Source organism: Thunnus maccoyii, chromosome 22 (assembly GCF_910596095.1).
Source record: "Thunnus maccoyii chromosome 22, fThuMac1.1, whole genome shotgun sequence".
NCBI classification, from domain to species: Eukaryota; Metazoa; Chordata; class Actinopteri; order Scombriformes; family Scombridae; genus Thunnus; species Thunnus maccoyii.
Window position 1 is genome coordinate 25,025,439 of NC_056554.1, and position 15,855 is coordinate 25,041,293.

The 15,855-nt window shown below is 41.3% G+C and overlaps 1 protein-coding gene across 4 annotated transcripts in view; it reads left to right on the top strand.

The window, feature by feature from the left end:
- Positions 1-15,855, top strand: part of LOC121889575 — a 25,830-nt gene continuing 9,975 nt past the window's right edge. The window contains exons 1-16 of one of the 4 annotated variants that reach the window (XM_042401622.1): positions 49-386; positions 1,813-1,911; positions 2,244-2,376; positions 3,095-3,225; positions 3,405-3,640; positions 3,820-3,938; positions 4,021-4,151; positions 5,005-5,240; positions 6,445-6,545; positions 6,671-6,801; positions 7,490-7,731; positions 8,367-8,452; positions 8,526-8,656; positions 8,932-9,164; positions 9,383-9,486; positions 9,645-14,921. In XM_042401622.1, coding sequence (XP_042257556.1) covers positions 140-386; positions 1,813-1,911; positions 2,244-2,376; positions 3,095-3,225; positions 3,405-3,640; positions 3,820-3,938; positions 4,021-4,151; positions 5,005-5,240; positions 6,445-6,545; positions 6,671-6,801; positions 7,490-7,731; positions 8,367-8,452; positions 8,526-8,656; positions 8,932-9,164; positions 9,383-9,486; positions 9,645-10,680 — 3,396 coding nt within the window. In that variant the 5' untranslated portion in view covers positions 49-139 and the 3' untranslated portion in view covers positions 10,681-14,921. Of the gene's footprint in view, positions 387-1,812; positions 1,912-2,243; positions 2,377-3,094; positions 3,226-3,404; positions 3,641-3,819; positions 3,939-4,020; positions 4,152-5,004; positions 5,241-6,444; positions 6,546-6,670; positions 6,802-7,489; positions 7,732-8,366; positions 8,453-8,525; positions 8,657-8,931; positions 9,165-9,382; positions 9,487-9,644; positions 14,922-15,855 lie in introns of those variants that run through there. The other 3 variants (XM_042401623.1, XM_042401620.1, XM_042401621.1) reach the window with 3 other exon arrangements.

The following is a 15,855-nucleotide window of genomic DNA, read 5'->3' on the forward strand; positions in this document are numbered from 1 at the left end:
CCTGCTTTCAGCGCCATCTTTGGTTCTCCTCTAGCGGTGTGTTTTCCCGCTTTTTTTCTCCCGTTAGTTTTGTTTCCAGCCGGACAGCATTTGTTGCCGCACCAGTACCCGGCAGGGACCAAACAGTACCCGCGCGGTGATGCTGCTGAGCTGGAGCACGATGGCGGCGGAGACCGACGACAGCCTCGGTAACATGTCCACAGCCGAGATGCTGAGAGGAATCATCTCCGAGAAACTGACGACAGCCGCGCAGGAAATCTTAGCGGTTGTTGAGAGAACCGTAGCCGGGTACGAGGAGGAGGCTTCGGGCTTCAGACAGGAGATCGACCGGCAGAGGAGACAGCTGGAGGTTCTCATGCAGCCTCAGGTCAAACTGGAGACAACAGGTCGGATCTTCTCTGTTGGTTGTTGTAAACACACAGTGGAGAAAACGGTTCATAAAGATGTAAATTTAACGGTGAAACCTGCTGTTTAACCGGTGATATCAGTGATATCAACTCGGCCTGCTGCTCACGTGCACAAGTCAAACAAACTTCTCACGGGCACGTTTTTATTGATAATTTGGCTGATTGGCAGAACAACTCCATGTCTGTGTTTATACAGAACAGCGAGGTGCAGCGTTCCCGCCTTGAACAGGCTGTGTCAAAGGGGATTCCTCCTCTTTTCTTCTTCTGTCTTGAGTCACATGAGATTGATGGATCGATTGTCATTAGCAGTGATGGTTGTTCAACAATGAAGACAACGACTCCCATGATCCCCCGCTGCTTCATGTGGGACCTCTTATTGTTTGGATTGAGAGACTCCTGGTGGCAGAGATGATATTCTGGATATTTAAACCAGCAGTCAGGTGTCTGTAATCATTCCTCCTGTTCATACTGGATATTAAAAGATCCTTCAAATGTGTTTTCAATGGAAGTGATGGAGGATAAAATCCACAGTGTGTCCACACAGTCGTTTAAAAGTCTCTGTGAAGCTTCTATTCAGCTTCATCAGTCTGAGTTAGTCATATCAAGTGGATATCTGACACATTTACAGTCTTTTTAGCATCAAATTCCCTCTTTGTGTTTCCTCGGACAGTGTTTCCCTGTTGAGCTGCAGGTGGAAGTATAGTAACAAAAAGAGGGACTTTGGCACTAAAAAGACTGTAACATTGAAAGATATCTACTTGATTTGACTCATTTGGACGCTGAAGCTTCATATTAGCTTCAGATAAACTTTTAAATACATTTTTGCACAGAAGGAGGACTGTGGATTTTGTCCTCCATCACTTCCATTGTAAGGTCATTATGAAGGGATCTTCTAATGGTCAGTATGAACAGGAGGACTGATTACAGCAAGAAAAACAGCTTTCAGTGTTGTTTTAAGACACACTTGAAAAGATTATGAACTCGTCCTTAAATGATTGCAGACAGTCACAACATGTAAACTTGTACTTTTGTTAAATGAGTCATTATAACACTGGAAATTGTTATTTGTTATCAGCAGAAACTTCAGTACCAAGCATCCAATCTAATATTGTGTCTCTATTGTTTAACAAAGCAAACAGTTTTTACTAAGAAAAACACACATTCCTTTTTTAGTGACTGTCAATTATATATGTTTTGCACTATTTGTCCTCCATATTCACAACATCTAACATTGTTACGTCTGACAATCATTGATTTATACGCTGGTTCCTTTGTCTAAAGTAGTTCTTCTGTTGTTAATCTATTGTCTTGATCCTCATTTTAATTCATCTCATTGTACAGATGATATGTGTTTATAATTCTGCACAGTTGACAAATAATCTTGAACTGTTCTTATTTGATCCAGACGACCATCAGCTGTTTCCTGTCTGTGAGCCGGTACCAGAGGAGGCGGCAGGAGGAGGTGAACTCCATGAGGAGGAAGAGCAGTACAAATATGAGCCCAGTACGTCTTTAAATCCACTTGAAGAGTTATCGGTAGCGCTTTTTCATTATCAGTATAACAGTTAATAAATTGTTATAAGCAGGTACAAACACTTGTTTCATCCTCTCTGTAAAACATCCTAACAGTGAACCATTCAATACCTGCAAATTACTCAGAAAACGTCCAGGAAATTAGTTTAAAATGATCAGACCTGTAAAGTAAATTGATTCCCAAATTTCTCTCTACTATAGTTGGTGCTGTTATCATAAATAAACACTAATTTTGTGGCGTAACAGAGAGCATTATAGCCACACAAGGAGGGATGTAAATGTAAAGGTTGTTGATGCGTTCAGGTGTGGAGGACGGCGGGAGTCTTGGCCTCCTGCTCTGCTACACTGAGGATCAGACGGAGGAGGAACGAGAAGCGCGGAGCTCCACGCCGGACCAGGAACATCTCACACCGCTGGATTATGACACGGCATCAAGGTAACAACGCAGTTAACACTCAGCTGACCACCTGTCTTCAGATTTCATTACTGCCCTGCGTACAGTTATTAGCATGCTAGCTAAGACAACAAACATGTTTCAAGAACTAATATACGGCAACTGTTGACATTGACAGGACGAAATCACCAAAACAACCACGTCCGGCGCTGATGACGTGTTTTCCTGTTACGTCCTCGTCAGAGACGCATCAGGACACGTTAACGTTTACATAATATATGAGGTCAAATGTTTCCCAGACCACCTCAGTAAGTGGTTTGAGTGATCGGATCACAAAGCGTCTTGGTGGTCTTTAAAACCAAGTGTAAACATGGTCTTAGTTAATCATTTTCAAGCAACAATGTCAAATATTGTCTGGTTTCAGTTTCTGCTTTTCTTCATCGTACATGATCTTCAAGATTTAATTGTTTGTCGGAGGAAAACAAGAAAATGAAAGACGTCATGTTTGGCTTAGAGAGAATTGTAAATGGCATCTAATTTTATCTATTTTCATTTATTTTCAACTATTTTTTAAGATTTTATAAACTAAATGAAATAGATGAATTGAGAAAATAATCATTAGTTGCAGCGTTAATGAGCTTCACGCAGGATTTTTAATGCAGCACTCTGGTACTGGATCCCATGATGTTTTACTGGTGCCACTCAGTTATGACACAAGTCTACGGACGAGCGTCACAACTAGCTGATGTTTGTTTTTCAGGTCGGTGTCTCCCATAGTTCAGTCTGACAGGAGGAGCGCCGGCAGACGTCGGACCAGTGAACCGCAGGACCACGTAGACCTCAGGATCCGCATCCTGGAGGACTCTCAGATCAGTGTGCTGTCAAATAATGGTAAACATCGTAACATCCTGTATTGTTACTAATAAAACACCTTTCATCACTCAGATTAAACTCAACTGTTCCTCTGTAATTAGTTTCCTGTCTGTATCTGGATTCACGCTTTTTTAACGGACATATTTTACATTTCAAATCGCCGACAAAAGGTCATGATGAAGTCGTTTGTGTGTCAGTGTTTCAGAAATATCCGCTGCAGGAGCTGCAGTGTCCTCTGGGCCTGCAGGAGTCAGACTTCCTGGACCTGCTGAGGTCCACCTTCCCTCAGCTGGCTGCCGATCAACCGTTTGACATCTTCACCACCGATCACAGCAGGAAACTACAGCCGCTCAGAGTGGCAACGCTGACACCAGAGAAGATCTACAACAGGATCAGGTCCACTGGGTATTCAGCCCTCTACATCCGATTGAAGGTATCAGACTGGGTTCTGTTTGTGGTTTCTGGATGTACAAGTCTTTTAATCATAAAAACCCAAAATCACTAACTTGTCTGAGGCGTCTCAACAATCTGGAGCCTGTTCTTGTTGTCATGTTCTTGTTCAAAGGTCCTGTATTTGAGTTTTAGGGGTTTTATTAAAGAGTAAACTTTCAGGAACAAGAGGAACCGCCGGTTGGTGACAAAGAGCTTCGTCCACTGCAGACAGAAGACGCTGATCCTCCGTCTGACTCCATCACCATAACGACGAATGATAAAACCACCCTGTACACAAGGTACAGGGTTTCAGTTAGTTCTAGTGGGCTGCCGGCTAATCAGAACCGCTGTCTTATTCAGTTTTTAATCTTCGTCTTTCAGGTTATCGTCTCCCACGGTTCGGTCTGACAGGAAGAAGCGTGGCAGACGTCGGACCAGTGAACCTCAGGACCACGTAGACCTCAGGATCTGCATCCTTGAGGACTCTGAGATCAGTGTGCTGTCAACCAACGGTACATTTTAAAGAGCAACTTAACATCCGGTTTCAGTCGATTCATCCCTGCAGCCGCCAACACTCACAGAACATTGATAGATCCACCTTCGTTTCTGCGATTAATTAATCATGAAAATAACTGTTAGTTGCTGCTCTGATTGAATCAACTCTCTGGAACAAATGTCAACAAAATCTTATTGACAAAAAATGACAAGAAATATGAAAAAATATTTTTGAATTGGTGAATATTTCTGTTTTCTGTCAGTTTTTAAGAAATAACCACTGCAGTCAGGTCAAGACGTCCCACCAACATCCAGAGATATTCAGTTTAGGGCTGCAACAAATGATATATATTGGTTAATCTGCCAATTATTTCCTTGATGAATCAATTTATCTTTATTTTTTATTCATAAAATATTAGAAAATAGTGAAAATGCCTGTTATAATTCTTAAAGCTCAAGATGACATCTTTAAACGTTTTGTTTTGTCACTTTACTGTCACATATGACACATTAAAACCTCAAATTCTCACATCTGAGAAGCTGCAACCACAGAATATTTTATATTTTTTCTTAAAAAATGACTAAAACAATAGTTGCCAGATATTTTCCATAGATCAACTGATCAATTAATTGACTAATTGTTGCAGCTCTAATTGAATTTGCTGTAATATAAGACAAGAAAAAGCAGCAAATGTTCCCTTTTGAGAAGCTGAAACAGTGATTATTTGATATTTTAAACGATTAATCTCTTTTGGTTAAAGCAGCCGTTCTTCAGACTATTTCAGTTTTTTTTATTTCAACAGTTGAACATGATCTTACAGCGTATCTGGACTCTGACTGGATCAATAAATGTGTCTGTTTGTGTGTCAGTGTTTCGGAAATATCCGCTGCAGGAGCTGCAGTGTCCTCTCGGCCTGGACGAGTCAGACTTCCTGGACCTGCTGAGGTCCACCTTCCCTCAGCTGGCTGCTGATCAACCGTTTGATGTCTTCACCACCAACCACAGCAGGAAACTACAGCCGCTCAGAGTGGACACGCTGACACCAGAGGAGATCTACGACAGGATCAGGTCCACTGGGTATTCAGCCCTCTACATCCGACTGAAGGTACAAATATTATCCCAACAACATCACTAGATGAGATGAGAACTCCAGCAACACTTGTAGTATGAAGAACAACTTTATTAGTCGACCGATGCGTTACGGCTTGTGGCCTTCATCAAGGTCATCATAAAACACATTACAAACAACATTTAAATAAAGTAAGTTGGGTATGAAAAAAAGGTTAAAAAAATATAAAAGACTACTAATCATATACATCCAGACACATATCAGCCAATGGGACGTCTACAAAGATGGGTTGGATATATGGTCATGTGGCTTTAGGCCAATCGTTGTCCTAGAAGGGACATGGGTGACACCATATTTGGTCCATTAATTAGAAAGGTGCAACTAGGGGGTGGTACTTGGACACTCCCTTTGCCTCTGTTAATCTTGGACAACGATTGGCCTGAAGCCACATGACCATATATTCAACCCATCCAGACACATATCAGCCAATGGGGCATCTACAAAGATGGGTTGGATATATGGTCATGTGGCTTCAGGCCAGTTGTTGTCCAAGAAGGGACATGGGTGACACCATATTTGGTCCATTAACTAGAAAGGTGCAACTAGGGGGTGGTACTTTGACACTCCAAGCCACATGACCATATATCCAACCCATCTTTGTAGATGCCCCATTGGCTGATATGTGTCTGGATGGGTTGAATATATGGTCATGTGGCTTCAGGCCAATCGTTGTCCAAGATTAACAGAGGCAAAGGGAGTGTCAAAGTACCACCCCCTAGTTGCACCTTTCTAGTTAATGGACCAAATATGGTGTCACCCATGTCCCTTCTTGGACAACAACTGGCCTGAAGTCACATGACCATATATCCAACCTATCTTTGTAGACGTCCCATTGGCTGATATGTGTCTGGATGTATATGATTGGTTGTCTTTTATATTTTACTTTTTTTTTTAACCTTTTTTCATACCCAACTTACTTTATGTAAATGGTGTTTGTAATGTGTTTTATGATGACCCTGATGAAGGCCACAAGCCGAAATGCGTCGGTCAACTAATAAAGTTGTTCTTCATACTACAAGTGTTATTGGATTTCTCATCTATCTTCTCCGGGCACCTTGGAAGTAGGTGAAGTTGTGCCAGAGACCTTCACTCTGCATCCCCAACAACATCACTTACATGAATTCACTGTGTGAAAAAGTGATATAATTTGGTGTTTGTGCTGTGATCCATTTCCTTAAAGACTAAACATCTAACATCTGTACTTCAGCGTCTGCAGTCCACTGATGAAGAGCTTCAGCCGTCACAGAGAGACGCTGCTGATCCTCAAACCGGCAACACGAGGTGCTTCAACCAGTTGACTGATGCTGTAAAACAAGAGATCAGTTATTCGATAATAGATTTAACAAACCATTCATCTTTACTGCTTTATTCTGTCATTAACCGGCTTCCTGTCCTCCACGTTCCAGGTTATCGTCTCCCAGAGTTCAGTCTGACAGAAGGAGCGCCCACAGGCGTCGGACCAGCGAACCACAGAACCACGTAGATCTCAGGATCCGCATCCTGGAGGACTCTCAGATCAGTGTGCTGTCCACCAACGGTACATTTAAAGAGTTTATTTGTTCAATCAGAACACGACATGAAGTAATGCAGAATACACAGGTTTCATAAGCACCAGATAAATGTTTACATAGTAGAGCTTTAATTCAACAGAGTAGAGGAGTTACCAGGGAAAATAGTCAAATATTACAGCAGCAAATAAAACAATCGCTCTAGATAACTGGCTTCAAATCATCAGAACACTCATGAGATGGAAAGACTGACTTTCCTCTTACAATCAGAAATGATTTCAACATTAATAATAAGGAAGGTGGCTGCTGGTTTCTCTGTCTTATTACAGCACAGCGAGTCCACGACTGCAACTAACGATTGTTTTCATGATCGATTCATCTACAGCTTTATTTTCTCAACTAGTCAATTATCCTTTATTATCATATATCCTCTTATTCATAAAATGACAGTAACTTGTGTCCATCCCAAGTTTTCAGAATCTGTGTCCAAAACTCAAAGATAATTAGATTATTATTAATGTTGTCATCTGCACATCTGTGAACCAATAAAGGCAAAAAGTCAAAAAAAAGAATTGTTTCCTGTCAATCGACTAGTCTCTAGCCGTGTAAAAACCACCCAGTACTCTGCCAGAATATCTATCAAAGAGCGAAGAATGATTGGTGACCAGCAAGAATCAGCTGGTCTGACTAATGAATGTTTCTCTGTTTGTGTGTCAGTGTTTCAGAAATATCCGCTGCAGGAGCTGCAGTGTCCTCTGGGCCTGCAGGAGTCAGACTTCCTGGACCTGCTGAGGTCCACCTTCCCTCAGCTGGCTGCCGATCGACCGTTTGACATCTTCACGTGTGACAGAGCCAAGCGGCTGCAGCCTCTAACAGTAAAGACGTTGACGCCGGAGGAGATCGACAGAACCATCAGGTCGACCGGAGCAGGAACCTCAGCGCTCTACATCCGACTGAAGGTACCAGACTGGACTCGTAGCGTAGCAACCAGGTTACATGCCTGTCTCTGTGTCTCTCCTCTGCTCCGCTCTGTCTCTGTGTCTTGTATGTATAAAGAGCAGCAGGTCTGTGTGTGTGTGTGTGTGTTGACAAAGGGCGGGGCTGAACTACACACACACACAGAGCAGAGAGGCCACAGCGGACAGGATGAAGCTCTATATCTGGCAATGGAGCACCTCCCTGCAGGGTTGTGAGGGGGTGTGGGTGTGTTTATTTGTGCTGTAGAACGTAACTGCCGTCAATGAATCAATCCCATCAGGACAGCAAGACCTGAGAAAAGCTTCTCAAATGTGCCGTCATTTAGTCAAATAGTCAATTTAAAGTCATGTGAATCAGCTGTTAGCAGTGTAACATGATGTTCAGACAACTCTCACTGATCACTGTGATGATTCTCAGGCAGGTTCTGAGGCCTGTTTTTTTTGAGTATTTATGGAGGTTTATTGGTGATAATGAATGAGTTTTAGTCCCAAAATATCACTTTTTGTCAGTCAGAATCTTTCTGACGCATCAGCGTTTAGTTTGTTAATCATAAACACTGTGTGAGCATCACTGGTTTTGGTGGAAACATCATTTGAGATTTAAATTCTTCTTTCAGGAACAGGCGGAGCTGAAAAAGAGTCAGAAAGACGACGCTGCTGGAGATTCTCCGTCCGCCGCTGATGAAAGCAGACTGTTGACAAAGTAAGTCAGAAACAAAAAGTTGGTGGTTAAATCATTTTCTGTTATTAACCTGCTTCCAATCTCCGTCTTTCAGGTCAGTTTCTCTCACAGTTCACTCTGGCAGGAAGAGCGCCGCCAGACGTCGGATCAGTGAACTGCAGGACCACATAGACCTCAGGATCCGCATCCTGGAGGACTCTCAGATCAGTGTGCTGTCAACCGCCGGTACATTTAAAGCGGCCATATTCTGTTATTTATATCTTGTTCTGATGTTGGATGTTAAACATGGTCAAAGTTACAAAACTTGAAGTGAACGTATGTTGAAATGCTGCCTGCAAGTCAGAAGTCAGGGCTTCAACCTGCTCTGAGCGCTTCGTTTTTTTTTTTGTCTACCTTGCTGGCGAGCTGACATCGTTGCTAAGGTGTTTCCATGTGTTGTTCACGTTGTCCTCCATGGTGATCTTACAGTAACGTGTTTTGTTTCTCTGTTTGTATGTCAGTGTTTCAGAAATATCCGCTGCGGGAGCTGCAGTGTCCTCTCGGCCTGCAGGAGTCAGACTTCCTGGACCTGCTGAGGTCCACCTTCCCTCAGCTGGCTGCCCATCAACCGTTTGACGTCTTCACCACCGATCACAGCAGGAAACTACAGCCGCTCAGAGTGGCCACGCTGACACCAGAGGAGATCTACAACAAGATCAGGTCCACAGGACAAGCCCTGTACATCCGACTGAAGGTACACTGTCTGATTTTGTTTTGTTTTTGTCTGAAACACATTTACAGTAATAATTTGTACTATAAATCCATGGAATCCTTTATTCCCCTGAAGTAAAAATCTGGTGAAATTTCTTGGTTCTTTTCTTCCATCCTTTTAAAAAGTTGCATGATGTATTTCAGTTTTTGTGCTCTCAGCTGTTTTATGAAAGATTGCGTCTCTGCTTTTGTTGGAAATAGGATTTGGGAACAAAACTCTTGTTCCAGAAACAAGAGGAAACTCATCACCTGCAGAGGAAAACAGATTCTCCATCAACTTCTGATCAAACCAGCCTGAACACAAAGTAAGTCCAGAATGTTTCAAGACATCAGACTTGTTTCACAGAAAACACCCATAAAGTTGATCCCTTCTTGCAGTAGAATAAATATAAATGCATAGCTGACATTTATGTACTTGACATGAATACATGTGTGTCAATAAACTCTTCATTTATGTTCCAAGTTCCCATGACATCCATGTTCAACAAGGAGAAGAAGACATGGAGACAGAGGAAGCTGATGATGATGATTATTCTACAAGATTAGAGCCAGCGAAAGGCTTTCTAGTTCTTTCTGAGAGCGAAGGGGACAGAGACGACGACTGGGAGAAGATCTCAGAGAAGACGAAGCGACGAGTCAAACGTTCAGGAGTCAAAACAAACCGCAGGAAGCTGATCCAGTCGTCTATGGAAGAGTTGGTTGAGAAGAGCGACGCTCTTCTGTCCTGTACAGTCTGCAGAGTCCTGCGCGGGTCGTTGAACATGTTGATAAAACACGCCTGGAGTCACGTGAACGATCCACAGGGAGTTTGTGGAGTGTGCGGAGAACATTCAGAGTCTGCAGAGGAGCTGAGGAGTCACCTGCAAAGCCACCAGAAAACTCACAGCTGCAACATCTGCGAGATGTATTTCATCTCCGCCAGCGGCCTCAAAGGACACATGGCTCGACACAGAAGAGAGAAAACGTACGAGTGTAAGATTTGCCGTAAAGAGTTCTTCCAAAAGTCGGCGCTGAAGAATCACAGTTGGGTCCACGTGGAGGAAAAACCTCACAAATGTGACTTTTGCGAGAAATCATTCGTCTCTAACTTAAACCTCAAAGTTCACATGACCAAACACACTGGCGAGAAGCCGTATCACTGCAGCGTCTGCAATAAATCTGTTCGCAGCTTTGAAAGTCTGTCCCAGCACATGAGGAGGCACTCGGGTCACACGGTCCAAGAGAGAACGTACGAGTGCGACATCTGCAGAAGAAAGTTTCATACAAAACATCAGCAACAAGCTCACCTGAAATACCACTCCAGAGAGAAGCCGCATGCTTGCAGCAAATGCAGCAAACAGTTTTTCGCCAGGGCCAGTCTGGTGACTCACATGAGGATCCACACCGGAGAGAAGCCCTACAAGTGCCCTGTATGTGACATGGCCTTCAGTCAGAGCCACTGCGTGAAAAGACACATGAAGACCCACCTGGTGGAAGAAAACGTCTGGATGAAGGATTAATGTTACTGAATGTTTCAGGAGATTTCACATGATCACAGCTTCTGTTTGCACAAATTGTTTTGTTGTTAAATATGATTCATTTGTACCTTGGTGCCTGAAGCAACTTGAAAGACAAGGCAGTTCTATTTGTCTCTCAATACTTTCCTTTCCTACTTGGTCTGTGTCTCTCAGCTCCAAATCTGTTTGTTCCTACTGAAAAACCTTTAAAAACAGCTCAAAAATATATAGTTTCATTTTTAAAGATGAACCTGCAATCAGGTTTACCAGTGTCCAAGCACCCAACATAACCAAACGTTCACTGACCCAGGTTGATTCGTTTTAGTACATTTTATATAAAAAAGCTTGTTAAAATTACTGTTTAAAAGATTTAGGTGGGAGCGTTTTTAAAGTAAAAGTCTGGTGATATTCTATATCATATAAATCTCTCAATGCGTTGCTCCTTCTCTACTGTCTGTGGCTCTTAACTCCAAGCCCATTGGTTCCTACTGATACATTTAAAAAAGCAGCAGTTTAAACTAGACCTGCGAGTAGATAGACCGAGGTCCAAGCCTGTGACAAAACTCCAAACCAAAAGCTCACTGTACCCGGGTTGGTTGGGAAGCTGAAGGCATGGTTAGTATAAAGTTACTGAAACAGGAGGAAATCGTGCATTTGTTGGGGACTACTTTTTGCTGCGGGTGGATCCACATTTGATGCTCTAGTCAGTACTTCTGGCTGCAGAATTACTTTTTTTGGGGGAACTTTGTGATAGTTGAGTAATTGTTTTAGTCATTTTTAAGGCAAGTATTTGTTTGACACTTTTTAACAAAGAGCTTTACATAAAACAGAAAGGACAAGATATAAAAGGAGAATAAAATTTTAAGAAATTGGAAAATACCAAACATTCACTCGTTACAGCTTCTCAGTTGTGATGGTTTCCTGCTGTTCATTGATTTTATGTGAATTGTAAATTGATATTTTTGGGGGGATATGGACTGTTGATCAGGCAAAACAGGCTACTTTAAGATAAACTTGGGTTTTAGGTAATTGTATCAGTTTTTTAATATTATCTGACAGATTGAACAATTAACTGTAAAAAAAACACACGGATAACGAAAAGGAAGGAACATGTCGTCCGGTGCAGGGCTTGGTGTGTTTTCAAAGGTTTTTGGACAATAATGGAGCTCTTTACTACTCATCTACTACTTAGCCCTTTGTATTCCCTAAAGAACATAGGCCAATGACGAAAGCTCTCCATCCTCTCTGGTCTTGTGCCCTTCGATCCAGTTGTTGCCTTTCAGCCTTAATCTCCAGCTGGTTCTAGGTCTTCCTCTGTTTCCATTTTAGTGCCTGTTTGGTGATTTATTGATTGATTGATTGTGTCTTCTGAGTTTCCGGCCAATCCAGCTCCACTTCCTCCTCATAATTTGAAGTTCTAATGGTTTTTGCTGGGTGTGTTCCCACAGGTTGGAGTCGGTGATGGTATCTGGCCAGTAGACTCCCAGGAGGTGTCGGAAGCAGCTGCTGATGAATGTGTGTAGTTTGTTGAGTATGTTGTTGGTGATTTGTTTCTGATCCATACAACAGAACAGATTTGACGTTTGAAAGTTAAAAGTTTTCAGTTTGGTTTTAAGTGCTAGGTTTTTTGTTCTCCAGGTGTTATTTAGGATGTTGAATACTTCTTGCTTTTCCCATTCCGGTTGGACATCTTCCTCCGTCCACAGTAATTATACTCCCAAGCTACGTAAAACCGTCTACCTCCTCTAGTTGACTATGATCATTGGTGCATTTTTCTTGCCTTGTGTTTTTGGTGTGTTGATCTTGAGTCCAAGCGTAGCAACAGTTCTTTGTAGTTTGTGTGATTTGTCTTGCATCTGTTAGTCGGTGTGTCATCAGCAGAATCTGGATCCTGTAGCTGTTCAGCCGGGCTCCACTGTATGCTGGTTCTGCTGTTGTTGGTTTCTTGGTTCATGGTCAAGTCTATGAGTCTAGTGGATTTGTCTTTTTTCTCTCTACCACTTCTTCATGTGTCCTATATGGTCTTCAGACCTTTTCACATCTCCTCCAGTGATCTTTGGGATTCTGTTTCTTGGTCATGTAGAGCTTCAAACCGGTTCTGTAATGTGACCTGGAATAGTTCCAATGTGCCTATTTCTTAAAATTGCTGTATGTTAAATTTGACTCTTCCTTCTCTGGGATTCATGCGTTTGATGGTCTGACCCAGCGTCAGCTCCCCTTTTCACTCTGACATCCAGCGGGGAGTACCTAAACTGGTTGATGCAGATGTGGTCAATCTGACTTTTGGTTGTGTGGTTAGCGGAAACCCATGTTGCTTTATGGACATCCTTGAAGGGGAAAACTGAACCTCCAATAACCTAGTTGTTGTCTGCACAAATTGCTTCATTCATTGTACCAAGCCCTTACTTTCCTATTATCAGCTCCTAACCGTTGTTGTTTCTCTCTGTCTTCCATTAAAGTCATGATGGCCTTTCCTTTCTTGGTCTGGAGTCTCAGATGTAGTTGGTTGTAGAAGTGGTCCTTGGTTTCATCTGCGTCGTTGATGGGGGCGTAGCATTGTACGATTTTAAAGGTTTATTTTCTTATGCGTAGTATAAAATTTTGCTGTAATGAGTAATTAATTAATGTAATTGAGTTGATGATTTCCCAGCTGATGAGGTCCCTCTGGGCCTCTTTGGATAGCATGAACCCTAATCTCTCTGTATGTGGTGAAGAGTCATCTGGGTGCCCTCAGTACAATATGGACTCACCACTGGCCAGTTTAACCTGCTCTGACTGGAGACATCTGGTTTCACACAGACCCAGGAGAGATATTCTGCACCTCCTCAACTCCTCCGTTATTACTGCTGTCTTTCCTCTTGCATACATGTTCCTGACGGTCCGTGTTGCAATGCTGATGGATCGTCTAGGTGTTAGAAGATCCAGACGCACGGTTTTCCATGTACATCGTCATTTTCTCTTTAGCCTGGAAACTGAAGAGTCTTCCTTTCCAAGGCTTTGGGATTTCTAGGTTTTCATCGACGTTTCTGTAGCATGAATGTTTTTTACGGGTTGGGGTTGCTACCCTCAAGCCCAACCTTCCACCATTTCTGGTTTAAGGTGCGTTTTGGAATTGAATTCTTAGACCCCTCTCTTAACCTGTTGTCTTCCAGGTAATGGATTACAGTCACATACCGCACAAAACCAGACAGATTTAGGGTTGTGTACAAGCTGTCTCGGCACATCAAGCCCAACCAACTCCTGCTACTATGTAATGAAAGCTGCAACCACTACAACAGTGTATCTATTGCAAACATTTCATACCGGCAGCATGAGACAGAATGGAGCTCTATGACACAGACAATATGATATATCAGGCTTTTATACACACAAACAATACTTGTGGATAATAAGTAGATCAATTAATTGTTGATTCTGGTATTTTCATGACTAAAATTGATTGTTGAAAATAAGAAAAACAGAAAATCACCAGACTTTAAGCGCACATGATCCAGGAATTATGTGTTTTAGCAGGAACGTCAGATGGACTGTAGCCATCAAAAATGTCCGAAAAGTGTAAATTTTTTTGTTTTTGACTCAGTTTCAACACTGAGCTCTATGTGGGGACCCAAGAAAAGAAAAATGCTGATTATTGGAATTTTATTGAATCCTCACAAGTCACAAGATGAAGGAAAACAAATTATGGTTAAGTAGGTTGTTACATGTTGGGCTGTTTGAGTTAAATATTGATGCACCTTTCATGAGATGTTTCAGGTCAGAGTGATTAACAGTAAATACATATATCACAAAGGTGTAAAACTTCCTGGTGTTCAGGCTTTTTTGTGTTTATCTACAGCAAAGATGTTGCCATCAAGAACACAGCAATGCATCAAAACTGATAAATGTTGTCATATGTTGACTGAAAAGAAGTTTATTATTGGTTGAGCTCAAGTACAAGAGGTTACATCTCTGTATTTTTTGGGAAACAACTTATGATTTTTACATGATATGAAGTTTTTTCTAGTTATGATTTTAGAGTTCATTCATCTTTTTTTTTTAGCAAAAATTGTCATTTTTACATTTGATCACAACTTATTGCTACTGCAAGTTTTTTGTTTTGTTTTTGCTTTTATCAGTGTCATTATTTTAATGAAGTTCTGATCATTTTGAAAACACATGAAAGCTGTTCCTGCATTTTGTTGAATGGAGTTTTTATACTGTAAATAAAAGTTGTGTTGAGTTGCTGGTTGACATCTCCAACTGCCTGTCCATGTTGCGTTTGGTTATTTTCATGTTCAGATTGAATTTGTTATTTTTTGTACTTCATTATTCTACCACGATCAAAAGCTTGAGCGCAGCAACAATATAAACATAATATAACTACAGAGTAAGAAGTTACTTGGTCAAAGGTCACAAATCTTTATCAATTATTTCTTTATTCCTGGGGTCAAGAAGGAAAGTTGAGCTTTAGTTTTTGGTTGATATGGATTACCCATAATTTTAAAAATGATGTCAAAGTGAATAAAATGTCTGCAAATTAATCTGAAACACATTTTTCACAGGATCATTACATTTTGTAATGATCTTTTTTGTAAAGTAGTTTTCATCATTAGTGGCAGACTGTCATTCACAACCTGGATTCAAATTTCCAACCTAAAAATCTGTTTGTTTGGCTGCACTGGAAACAGAAACATCTGTTATATTTCTTGCAGCAGCGTGTTGCTGCCAACAATTTGCTTAGTTTCTCGTTTTAATGAGAAACTTCTCATTTTAAACAAGAAACTTTTCATGTTATAATAAGATAGTTTTAATTTTATTCTGAGATATTTTCTTATTACTAGAGACTAAAATATACAATTTATACAAGAAGTTATAGTTATATTGCAAAACTTTATTTCACAAAAATTAGGTGTGAGGGTCTTCTGTGGGGGTGAAGTGGGATTATTAAATCAATAAATTAAATATATTTCTAACAATGCATTAACAATACTGTACAAAATCAAGACTAATTCATATTAATCACATCTTATACCAGCGGTATTTCACCAAAAATCAAAGATAAGAGAAAAATTCCAAAAACTGAAAACAGATTTGTGTTTTTTCTTCTTTCCTCTCCCATTAATCATCTCACGACCCCTCAGATTTATCTGCTGACCCTTTGGAGGGGCCCGACCCCTAGGTTGGGAACCACTGGACTAA